Source organism: Artemia sp. Qi Xiang Cuo, chromosome 19 (genome assembly GCF_049724085.1).
Source record: "Artemia sp. Qi Xiang Cuo chromosome 19, ASM4972408v1, whole genome shotgun sequence".
In the NCBI taxonomy this organism is placed as follows: domain Eukaryota; kingdom Metazoa; phylum Arthropoda; class Branchiopoda; order Anostraca; family Artemiidae; genus Artemia; species Artemia sp. Qi Xiang Cuo.
In genome coordinates this window covers 41,689,255-41,701,721 of record NC_142812.1, presented here as the reverse complement: position 1 = coordinate 41,701,721, position 12,467 = coordinate 41,689,255, and the positions used below count along the sequence as shown (strand labels likewise).

The following is a 12,467-nucleotide window of genomic DNA, read 5'->3' as shown; positions in this document are numbered from 1 at the left end:
AAAGAGGCTTTTGTTTTGCAATAAACATCTATCTATACTTGTACCTATTTAAATACACATATATACAAAACCGCTGCCTAGAAAAAACGGAATTTTGCTTACTTTTTATCTGCTTTAGCCAAGAAAAGATTTGCATTTACATCCCCCTTTTTCTGTATATTTTGGCACTTTAATTTTTATCTAGCTGTAATATTTATAACTCTAATTTCGATCTTTATTATTACGTTTATAAAAATCTAAAATATTGGGCGGATTTCATGAAGGAACTAATCTCTTTAAAGAGGAAATACTCTTCTGATAACGACCAATTGGAACAAAATGAGAAGCCTTCTGTTCATTTTGAATTGTTCGTTTCCGTGGCAATGTGATAGTTTATAATTTTGTTCTTACATAAGTGAGTTTTTTTTTCACACTAAGTTCCCAAGTTGTGAGGATGGCTGCGGGAATTTGGGGTAAAGTATAATTTAATCTCTGCCCTGTTCGCAGCTGTCTTGATCTGTTGGTTAAATTCTCCGTTTTGTTTCAACTTCTGTCTGTGGAAAAATGAAGATATTTTTGGATATTTTTATTTCTTTAAGGATATAATCATTTTTCAACCTTTTCCGTAAGTTTTTTCATAGCCTTTTCCCACGTTTTTCTCTTGTAACTTTTTGATTGCATTACAGCTACTTATAATGAAATTTCAGTCAGGTTGTACACATATCACGGGTAATATAAACCATGGCTGCATTTTCCATTAACATTAATTCTATTTGGTTCCTTGATACAATCTATTTGTAGGCTAATCTGAATATAAGGGACTATTGGCTTCACTCTATTTGATTTCTACTATCAGACCGTGTTTTATCTGATATACACTCTATCTGATATTCGTTTAAACTGTACTGATTTATAATTAGACTAGACTTGAGGGTGGTTCATCATTGAGAGCGGTCCAGAATTATCAATATTAGCTATCCCAAAAGAATGCCTTCCCTTATCCGTTTGTCCTAATGTGGGCTTATATTCTATGTAAACAAGCATAACAGTTTTCATACACTGGTAGCTTGATGTCTACATGGCTTGAAAGCAGCCATGGTTTAAAATTCAAATTTGAACTTTCTTCTGACTCATATCCCGCAGTTAATTCAGAATTTGAACTTCTTCTAACACCATTATTCAAATGAAGGTCCTCTGTGTAGGTAAAGGAGGCCCTTTTAATACCTTTGCCCGTGCCTCCTTTTTCTGTGATTATCGGTTTCTCTCACCGAATTTCTTGCATCATGCAGACTTCCCATCGCAGCTGAGTAACAATTCTTTTTTTTTCGCTTATTTCAGCGACTTTTATTAAGCCTTCACATTTGTTTTCTTACTTATAAGGTTACTTTTCTCTTTTTTTTCATCCCTTTCTTCAAGTGCTTTAATGACAAATTTATATATCTTTTCCTTCCCTTTGCTTGTGAAAAAACAAAACTAACCTAGTATTCGGGTTAGCCTTATCAAAGGTAATTCTATTCTAATTACGTCGTAAAATGCCATATTTTCGATGCATCTCTACTCCTAAAACACTCGGAAATGGCAGCAAAACTCTAATTGTTCGGACACAATTTATGAGTTTCCTCTGCGGAGATCTTTTACATTTTTCTCTCTTAGTTGGTTTCTGATAATCAGGAAGAGTACAGCTTTTTGTTTTTCTTCTTTCTTGTACCTAAAGGCAAACAGGTATTGGATAAAGTCTGAGAGATTGCATAGAGTCAGTAGCTCTCATTAAAAGGCAAAGGGGGGAGAGCGAGGAAATTATTATTTGTTGAAAACCCGTCTTCATACAAAAGAAAATGATAGAGCACTACAAAAAAAATAATAATAAAGCAAAAGAGCACTATACAACTATGAGAATGTAACTAGTATAGAAGGAATTGGTTCCAAGCATGTCTTGAAGCCTTTTGGTTTTGTTTTTCTATAAGTTTAGTAACAGCTATAGTACGATCTGCTATGTGAAGACTATTTATGAGCTTTGAATTGTGTGTCCAGATTGGATATATTAGTAGGTATTTCACAAAAAAGAAGAACGTGGAGTGAATTTTTCGTTGATTACCGTGTGTAGCAATTTTCAAGAAGGATACAATGTAAAGGATGTGTTGGAGATCAACAGTATTGTACAGCCTTTACAGATAACGGCGCTTCTTGGGAAAAGAGACTGAAGATTTATATCCGGTCCTCAAAAGAACATATGCTAGATAGTTTTTCTTCTTTTTCTTATGACGGTCACTGTGATCGTCACCAGTAGTGAAACAGTTTTATTACTGATGACAGTCACTTCATATATGACCGACAAATCTAGTATTTTTGAGAAGTTTATCACTGTTTGTGAATATTAATGTTACAGTTTTCTCTCTCAGTTGAATTCTGATAATCAGGAAGAGTACAGCTTTCCGTTTTTCTTCTTTCTTATACCTAAAGGCAAGCGGGTATTGGATAAAGTTTGAGAGATTGCAATTGGGTGAAGTCAGCTAGACTTCGATATACATGCGCATTGAGCTGACCGAACAAGACTAGTGCTCACTGCTCCGCCCAGTGCTTCTACTATCCCTAAATTTTCGAGTATTTCCCCGAAAATCTATGTGTCTCCCCAAAAAAAATTGGTTCCCCGAATCCCCGAAAATCACCCAACCACGGTGTCACCACTTTTGAATATCCCTAGCAAGCATTACTTTACATACCATAATTTTCACTACTCTCTTGTTGGTTAATTTTCGTCTCCTGTGTTGCTTTGCATAAAAACCAGACCAATACAATTTAAGTATAACCGGTTCTTCGTATGTTCACAAAAGTATCATTTTACTGCATTTAGATCAAACCATTTCGAATGCAGTATTCCAAATGCTATAAGATTCTTGTATTTACATCATTCGTAGTCAAGACAAATCTTGACAAAATTAGCCACGAATTATATTTGAAGTTGTTTAACGGAACCACAGTAGACAGAATATACCAGTAAGCTTATCGCAGATCATTTCTGGTCTTCGTGAACAAAAAGCTCCTCCCACTTATTTCTGCCTTATTTCTGCATTAGCTTGTTTCTACATTAGCTTTATTTCCGTTTGTTTCAATGCACTTTGATGGAAACAGTCGTAAACAGACTAACCTGCTTTCCCGCTATTCTGACTTCGCCTATGTTTATATCTTCCAAAACGTAAATAAAGCTAATGCATAAACAAGCTAACCCCGGTCCGGGTTTTTATAATGGGTGAGATAGAGAATGATCATACTGCTAATTATATAAACTGTGAACGGAGCGCTCAGTTGGATTTTGGGTTTTGAAATTGAACTTCTAAAGAAGGACAATTGTTTTGAAAGCCAAATCATAAGTTTAAATTTCGTTTTCTTTTGCTATTTTTGATTTTGGACATACTGTATTAATGGTGAGTAATGATTGATTGCATAATATATTGAAGGAATTGACCTTTTTGCCAGGAATTCTTACCATTCAAATTTTTTTTCATTCGGTGTGTAAAATTTAAGTTCTTTTATCCGTATTCACCCAGCACTCCCCTCATAATTATTATTCTGGTCCCTTCACCCGTGTAATATTTTCAGTGGGTGTAATATGTTAAACTGCAGTTTTAGGATCTTTTTAGGGTCTTGCAAAACTGTTAGTTAGGCGAAAGAAATTTTACAGAAAATATATTCTTTTCAAATTCAGGATAGCCAAGTAAATTTATTTAAATATCCAGGCCTATTCTTACAACTTCTAATGCTTAAACAAGTAGTAACCCTGTATGAAGGCTTATTCTGAGATTGAAACAAAAGAATTTAAAGAAATTGTGGTATAATTTATTTCTTCTTAAGAAAAACCCTAAATACAATCTCCTTACCATAAAAAATGCACAACCCCCTCCCCCTCCAAATGAGAAATAATTTAGCTATAGACTATGCACAAGGTCAGGGAATAGGGGATTTAAACGGGAGTCACCCAAAAACATTATTCCTAAGAAAGTTTACATTGCAGCTGAAAGTAAAAATTTGGTTAGTAGGCTCATAATATTTTCTTGTCAACTTTTATATTATTTTCAGACTTATTTATCACGAACTGTTGGTTAATAATAATGCCAAATAAAGTTAGTGTGAAGAGAAAGGATAAGTGATTTTATATGATTTGTAGCCTATAGCTATCATGTCCAGGCAATAGATGGGCTGATATAAAAATGAGACTGCAATCAATAAGTATTATATTTGGAACATGGATGGCCGCAGGGTTGATGGGAGGGTTGGTGGTTAATCGGTGACTACAAAGTAATTATAAAGTAACCAAAAGAAAGGAAAGCATAGTAGAAACAAACAACGAAAAAATGTATGTTCCGAGGGATTTTTTCCGCGCGGGGACAAAGGCGGATCCAGTATTTTTTTTTTTGGGGGGGGGAGGAGGGGGGAGGGCAAAATAGATTTATCCGATAAAATTGCGTTAGGAGCAAGTTAAATTAACGCAAGCTTGCGTTAATTAAGTAAATTACCTACTTTAGACTAAGTTAGGGGGGGTTCCCCCTCACCCCCTGGATCCACCACTGCGTGGGGGCTGGGGGTGTGTATTTTCCGGGGGTATTTTTAGCGGGGGTACTTTCCGTGGGGGGTATTTTCCAGGGAGGTACTTTCCACGGGTGGTATTTACCACGGCGGTACTTTCCGCGGGGAGTATTTTCTGCAGGGGGTATTTTTGTGTGTGTGTGTGTGGGGAGGGGGTTTATTTTAAGTTTTTTTGCGCGGGAGGATTTCAAGGGGAGGGTAAACACTTAAGACCTTAAAATCAGAGAGAAAAACCAATAATGTCAAAATTAATGACTTCATGAAAAATTGCTACTGACATTACCAGATCACATCTCTTCATTATATTTTTTAATTTGAAAACAATGTTGAAGTTTTTGCCGCAATATCAGCAATAAGCCTTCAAGCTATGTTTTCCAATCTCCTGCTATGGCTCTAAAACCTACTCTATAAAAGGCTTGGTTTACTATGCGTATCCAAACCCTACTTGAGCCTGAAAACGAAGCTGAAACTTCTTGGCTCCTAAATTTTCACAAAAAAATTTCATTTTGTTTTTTTCCCCAAAAAATCCCCGAATCTTGAAGATTTGTCCCCGAAAACTCCCCGAAGTTTTAAGACTTGTCCCCGAATTTTAATATTCGAGAGTGGAAGCCCTGTCTCCGCTTAACACGCTTCTTCAACTACTCGCTAAATGACGCAGATGGCAGATTAGTTACAGACTGTTATAATTATTTCCCAGTAATTCTATCAATTGCTCATGCAATTTCACTGTTGCCATTATACTAAATTTGGAATGCTGAATGTTCGAAAAATTTTTCTTGTAATATAGCTATTGATCTGATTTTGAATCACAATGCTTCCGAAACAAAAAAAAAATTTTTCTTGTTGCTCAAGATGGGGGGCAGTGATTCTCTTAAATGAGGTTTTTGGCTATGATGATTCTAATGGTACAGTTTTCATTTCGATCTTGCACCATTTTTATGGGGTTTCTGGCCATTGTTTGAAATTGCCATAAATATATTGTTACAATAAATTTTCACCATTAAGATTAACGGATTGTATCCGACCTTGCAAAGATTACTTGGCTGCATCTGACGCTGCAAACATGAATTTTGCCACAAATTTACCGTTGCAATAAACTTTCACCGTTAAGATTAACGGAATGTAGCTGACGCTGTTAAGACTAATTCTATGCATCTGACGCTGCAACCATGATTTTTGCCGCAAATGTACTGTTGCAATAAACTTTCACCATTAAGATTAACAGATTGCATCCGACACTGCTAAGATTACTTGGATGTGTCTGACGCTGCACCCATGATTTTTGCCACAAATTTACTATTGCAATAAACTTTCACCATTATGATTAACGGATTGCAGCTGACACTACCAAAATTACTTATTTGCATCTGACGCTGCAACCATGATTTTTGCCACAAATTTACTGTTGCAATAAACTTCCACCATTAAGATTAACGGATTGCAGCTGACGCTACTAAGATTGCTTGGTTGTACCTGACGGTACAACCACGATTTTTGCCACAAATTGACTGTTGCAAAAAATTTTCACCATTAAGATCAACGGATTGGATCTGACACTGCTAAGATTACTTGATTGCATCTGACGCTGCAACCCCGATTGAAGCCTTCAAGTGTGGTTTTTCTGTTTGGTAACGCGACTTGTCCATGGTTTCTGGGAGATTTTCAAATTATACTTACGGAATAATAAAGATACAAGAAATAGAACGGAACCCAATTAGAAGATGAAATAACATAAAGTAACAAAGAGTAGAGCAAAATATAAAATAAAGGCCGGATTTCGCTATTGTTCAAACAGTTCAAGGCGACCATTTTCTATTAAAACCTAATTTCTACACATAAATTTGTTTTTAGGTAAGGACAAACCCCCTTTTATCTCGGTAGCGTGAGTCCAATGGCGTAGCCAGAATTTTCTATCTCCTATACTTTTCTAAGATACGACCTACTTTCATAGGAGTAAAAACAGATTTACTGGTTTCCCACGGCCACAACGTAGCACAGACATGCTAGAATTACAAATGTTAGCATCTATGACAATGAAAAACGAAGTGGTAGAGATGGGAATGAAACTAGCCCTGAAAAACCTATTGACAAAATTCTGTTTCTTATCGATTTTCTCTCGTTCTAATTTTAAATAAGTCCCATCTTGCAATTTTCTCGAAAGCTTGGAAAATACAGATGGAAGGTGATAGCCAATAGGTAATTGAAATTTTCTTTCAATATATACATAAGTTTTATCAATTATTAAAAACCATGGTTTTTAAATGAAAAACAAAATAATCAGCTATGTAAAATTTCATACCTTCATCAATGAAAATTAGTTCAACCAGTGATCCAATACGAATCGTGTGAGCATATACACATTCGCAAAATTCTTCAGTACAGTTGTTCACTGTCTTTTCGTTGCAAAATATGCTGGGGTCTACTTCATTGGGCTGAGACAAGGGTGGGACTGGTGGCATTTTGAGAGTAATACGGTTAATTTGTGGGGTAAACATCTTGAACTTCCCTGGAACTAGAAGCAAGACATATAAAAAGTATGGTAGAGGACAAGGTATTATCCAGGGGGTTAGGGGTTCCCCCCCTCCCATAATTTTTTTTTTCAACTCGTAAAAACGTAAATCAATGCATATAAATTTTTTTTATGTCTTTTTCATGATCCGCCCCGGAAAAATCCTGTATATAGCCTTGGTAGTGGTGCAATAGTATACAATACCAATCGAATGTACACTCCAAATGTTCCAAGTTTTTCAGAACAAGAAATAGAATTTTAACAAGACTCGTATTGTGGTCTTGAACACGCATACAGGAAGCAATGTATGCAGAGCAATGTGTGCACATATGCAGAGCAGTGCAAGAAACATTTATAAACGCGACAGCATTTACGATACTTTGGTATTAACAAAAAACGAAGCGACAGTTATATTGTTGGTAAGTATAAACAAAATCAAATTGAATATTTGATATATAACATATTAATTGTTTAAAGATCCATCAGTTCAAAATTTTATTGCACTGTAATTTTCTTTTCATTTTCAATGCCGTAAGAACTGGAAAAGAAAATATCTGGAATATAATTCGTTTTCAGTGAAGCGCCAATGACGCAGTAGTCTTTAGGTTTTCACAGTTAAGGAAGGGGATAATTTTAGAGGTCTTGAACAATTTTAGAAAAAACTGATAAATTAAACTGAATATTTGATGTATAATTATATTAATTGCTGAAAGTTCATAAGTTCAAAATTTTACTGTAATTTTAATGTTTATTTTCAATATTAAATACAAAAGAAAATATTTGTAATACAATTCGTTTTCAGTGAAGCGCCAATCTATAATTTTCATACTCAAGGTCATCCTAAGTAGGAAATTAATTTAAGTTTGACTTTTGTGGAATAGTTCTTTGTCACAAATTTGATTCAAGACGACGAATGAATGAGCTAATTTTGTTCGTATGTTTCTCATGTTAGGCTGAAGTGCAGTGAGAGTTAAGTTGTTAAATATACCAGTAAATAGTATTAGATTTAAGCCAATAATAGCAAAGTGTGCTTGGCAAAGAACTTGGGGAATGGTATGAAATTTGAAGTCTCTGATGAGTTCCAAGCTCATCTGGAGAGAGGGAAGTTCTTATAAAATATTTTAGTTTAATAGGGCTTATGGGATAAGCTTCTTAGCAGCAAAAGAAGTAACTGAGTTAATGTAAAGTAACTTGAGTTACTTTTGTGGTTTCATGAAGGTAGCTGCCAATTGTAAAAGTAAGTAATTGTATATTATATATTTTATGCTAGTCTATTTTAGTTTTACTCTGTGAGACAGAGTAAAGTTTTACTCTGTCTCACAACTTTATTTTTTAAAACAATAAAAAACTTTAGCGTAAAGAGCGAGGCGTTGAGAAGGGGACAGCCCCTTTCATATACGGAATTATTTCTGTTCGTTTTAAGTTTTAATGTCGCTCCTTACTTTCAGTTAAAAAAACTTGTTTTTTTTAAATTAATATAGTTAAGTATGATAGATGATTGAAGAGTTGATCTATACAAAACTAGCATAAATGTACAAAATATTTCGCTTTGGATACCGAGTCAAAACTAGAAGCCCTGGTTGGCTAAATTTTGTTTCTAGACAGAACGTTCTATGGCAGGAAGAATAATAATGCTTCATGACTAATGGCTAATTTGGGTGAAATTATTCTATAAAATAAATAGGATTTGACAAACTGCGAGGAAGGGTGCCACCTCCTGTCCAATTACTTTTTCTAGGGTTCAGTTTTTACCACAATGCTTGGAAATTTAAAAGCTAAAATTTTCTTTTAAAAACTACCGTTTCGGTAATAAAAGGCAAAGTTTCCTTGATTATGTAAAGTGTACATTAGACACTTATATTTTTAATTACAAGAAGACCCGTAAAATACTTCATAATTATATAAATTACGACTTATTACTGTTCTATGAGAAATGTTAATATGGGGGTTAAGAAAGATGAAGCTAATTTAGCTCTTCGAAATAGATATTTATGGCTGATCCGAAAGTATTTTTATATATATTTAGTTATACAAGATATATAGACAATATAATTGTATAATAATATTTAATTATATTATATAAATATATAATTAAGAAAGTAAATTTGATTCACGAGCTTGTTAGAATGGCATTTTCCTTCTATTTCTTAACGTTTACTGTGACTGCTCGACCAACCAAACTTTACTATTTTGTGTGTTCCGTCGATGTTCGAAGTCTGATCCACAAATGGCTATAATATTGGATTTGCTGTTGAGGAAAAGGCAATTTTTTACAAAAATAAACTGATTTACTGCGATAAGCAATAATTCAAATGTAAACCAAGCGGCTCTTCAAGAATGAATAATATTTTTCTGATATGCTTCTTAGAAGATTTTAGCTGTATCCTGTAAGATTTGACTAATATCAGGACATGACATTTTTATGGGAGTGGGACTCCTCAGATACAATTTAATCCAAACATATAGAAGGTCAAATATCATGAAGGAAGTAGAAGTGTCTTGTTTTCCTGTTGAATATCTACAGCAGTTAATACTGCATAGATAATTACCAAGATGAACAGGGTAGTGATCTGGGTCATGAAAATTAAAATTATTAATCATGTAGAAGTCGTAAGGCAGCCATATTTTAACGTCAGGATCACTACTCCAAAGTGCATCGTCCTTGTTTAAGGCATCCAATTCACCTATACTTATTTCGTTTCCTAGACCAGATCCTTTATTTATAGGGTTGAGTATCTGAAAAAAAAAAAAATCTACAGCTGGATAGTTAACCATTAAAGTAAACCATTCTCCGAAAAATAGTTTTAAGATACGTTCTCCTAAATTTAACGTTTAAAAAATTAACCAGTAAACAGTTGAGACGATTAAAAGTCAAACTAATTTAGTTGTAATTAGGCCAGTTTCTTCGAATTGGCTTCTGAAAAACTTGTATTTAATAGTTCAAATTATTTGTATTTTTAGGATATTTTTGCACTTCATTTACCAACCTTTTTTCAGAGTTTGAGCGTCAATGTGCTTGATTGACACTTAGCGTCAGAATATAAAAAAAAGAAAAATATCGAACATAGGCCTATATCCTGAAAATATATTGTGGAGAAAACAACAACCCGAACTTTTTAAAGAAGCACAAGAAAACACAATTTCCTTTTTAAAACCTGACTGGACCTTTTTTGAGATACTTCAAGACAGGAAAAAAAAATCGTTGTTTCCTATTAGTTTTTACAATTTTGCTTTTTGAAGTTTGAAGTCTTGCTGCTCTTTGTTTTATAGATTGGCATTTCAGCCTGAGTTTTTTATAAGACCAATTCGAACGATAAACACAAAAGGTATCCAATCAAAGACAAAGGTTCAGGGATTTCAAGTAAAAATGTATATAAGAAAACACTTTGGAGAGACTAAGAGAGAGGAAGAGAAATAAACAGAGGGAGAGAGAGGGAGAGAGAGTGATAGAGCGAGAGAGAGAGAGAGAGAGAGAGAGAGAGAGAGAGTCCCCATAATATATTTCATTGCTTCTTTGTAAGCGCCGATTCTTGCATGTCTGGTAACTGTCTAGACAGGCTTCCAGCAAAGGCCTTGGCTTCCTGCCAAGGCCGTATCCAGCACTTTTTTGGGGGAGGGGTTACAAAAACCTTCAAAAAATGCATCATAAATTTGAATACTTGTATGATACAGCCTCAACCTACTATTCTTCATCTAAGTAGAACCTGTTTCTCTGACGCTCAATCCTAATGAAATATACCTAAGTATGATAAAAATATAATAGGCCTACTTCAGAGACAAATTTGGGCTATATATTAGCACATTAGGGGGGGAGGTAATTATAGTGGGTCTGCATGTCTAATGTGTTAGGTAAAAATATTCTGCATATTATGAATTAGGCATTGTTTTTTAACTTCACACCGTCCAAATACTTTACCCCTACCCCCTTAATGTACAAATATATAGCCCAAAGTATATGTTTCCCATCTACTTTGTCACTTCTTTTTGTATTGTCTCACACTAAGCTGAAAGAAACTAAAAAGAACTGGTTCTATAACGTGTCAAACTTGAGTGGTCGGGGCTATATCATACAAGTACCAAAATTTGTTTATATACATTTTTTTTTAGATTTTTAAGAGTGGTTCAAACATTTGGTGGGGTCAAACCCCCTACCCCCCTTAGATACGGCCTTGCTTCCAGCAAAAATTTTATTGAAAAATTTTACCAAAACAGTAAAGGTAAAGGTTTATTTTCAAAATGACTTTCACAAGCAAAATTTTCCAAATTTGTATTTCATCTGAAAAAAAATGAATTAAAAACAAAAATTGCACAAAATATCGATAAAGAAACAGCAATTAAGTCAATAACAAAAAAATTGATAAGAAAAATAATGACGAAAACTATTCAAATAAAAAGTTGATTATGTCAATCAGAAAATTAGAATTTTGAGGGCCATATGAGCCAGCTAATAAAGCCGAAAAAGAAAAGTCTGACGAAAATAAAGCTCAGATTGCAAAGCTTATTTCTTACTTATGTTTTTGTTCTTTTTTAACAATTTGAATACAAGTTAAGGTTTTATTAATTAATATATAGACGTTTTACAATTTTTACTTCGAAAATTTTATTTTTAAAGATGGAGCTTTCTTTTCATTTTGTTATTATTCTCTTTTTGGATATATTTTGCTCTTTCAGATATCTTCTGTACTTTACTGAATTTTTGCGCCTGTTTTACACAGGTGAATCCTGAGACAACTAAAGTAACATATCCCTCACCTCGTTATGGGTTGGCCAAACACTCTGAGGACCATCTATAGCGCATAAATAAACTTGAACAATTTTGGAAGTATTTTAATGAACTTGTTTGAAGGTCTAAAATTTTAGCTAATATGACTTTCTAGGTTTAGAATCAAAGAAAACAAGGCAGAAAATTGTCTGTAAAGAGAAAATAATGTAGTGGTATGTATCAATGCTAGGCCTATTCTTGAAGCTTACCCTTCCAGGTCTGTTACCATTTTCCCAAGTAACATCACCAGCGGGTTCAGTATTGGGCATAGTTTCATAGTTTAAAATTGCTACTTGATGTGCTTTTTCTGGTTCACAGTCAAAGAGACCCCGGAATCGGATCCAGTAATTATCAACATTCTGAGCTGCGTTAAGCACGAAGTCAAACCATTCACCAGAAGAAATAGCGATTGAATCGACTGCAAATATGAAAAACGACATTATACTTCTTTTAATTATATTTTTTGAAGTCGAAGTAAAAAGTCAAATTAAAAAAAATGGCACGGATTTTTTTTTTATATTTGTATAGTATTTTGCACATCTATGTTGAATAACACCGTGCTAAATAAAATTTCAGTTTTCATATTTCTTTGAAATTTTTAATTTTGGTTTTTCTTTGGTTCCAGTTTTTAATCAT

General features: G+C 34.1%; 1 protein-coding gene across 1 annotated transcript in view; it reads right to left on the bottom strand.

The window, feature by feature from the left end:
* LOC148940850 (multicopper oxidase 3-like) overlaps positions 1 to 12,467 on the bottom strand; it is a 125,738-nt gene that overhangs the window by 15,454 nt on the left and 97,817 nt on the right. Inside the window, exons 7-9 of the mRNA XM_089105696.1 lie at positions 12,041 to 12,249; positions 9,619 to 9,805; positions 6,860 to 7,072 (exon numbers count right to left, since the gene is read on the bottom strand). Coding sequence (XP_088961822.1) covers positions 6,860 to 7,072; positions 9,619 to 9,805; positions 12,041 to 12,249 — 609 coding nt within the window. The remainder of the gene's footprint in view (positions 1 to 6,859; positions 7,073 to 9,618; positions 9,806 to 12,040; positions 12,250 to 12,467) is intronic.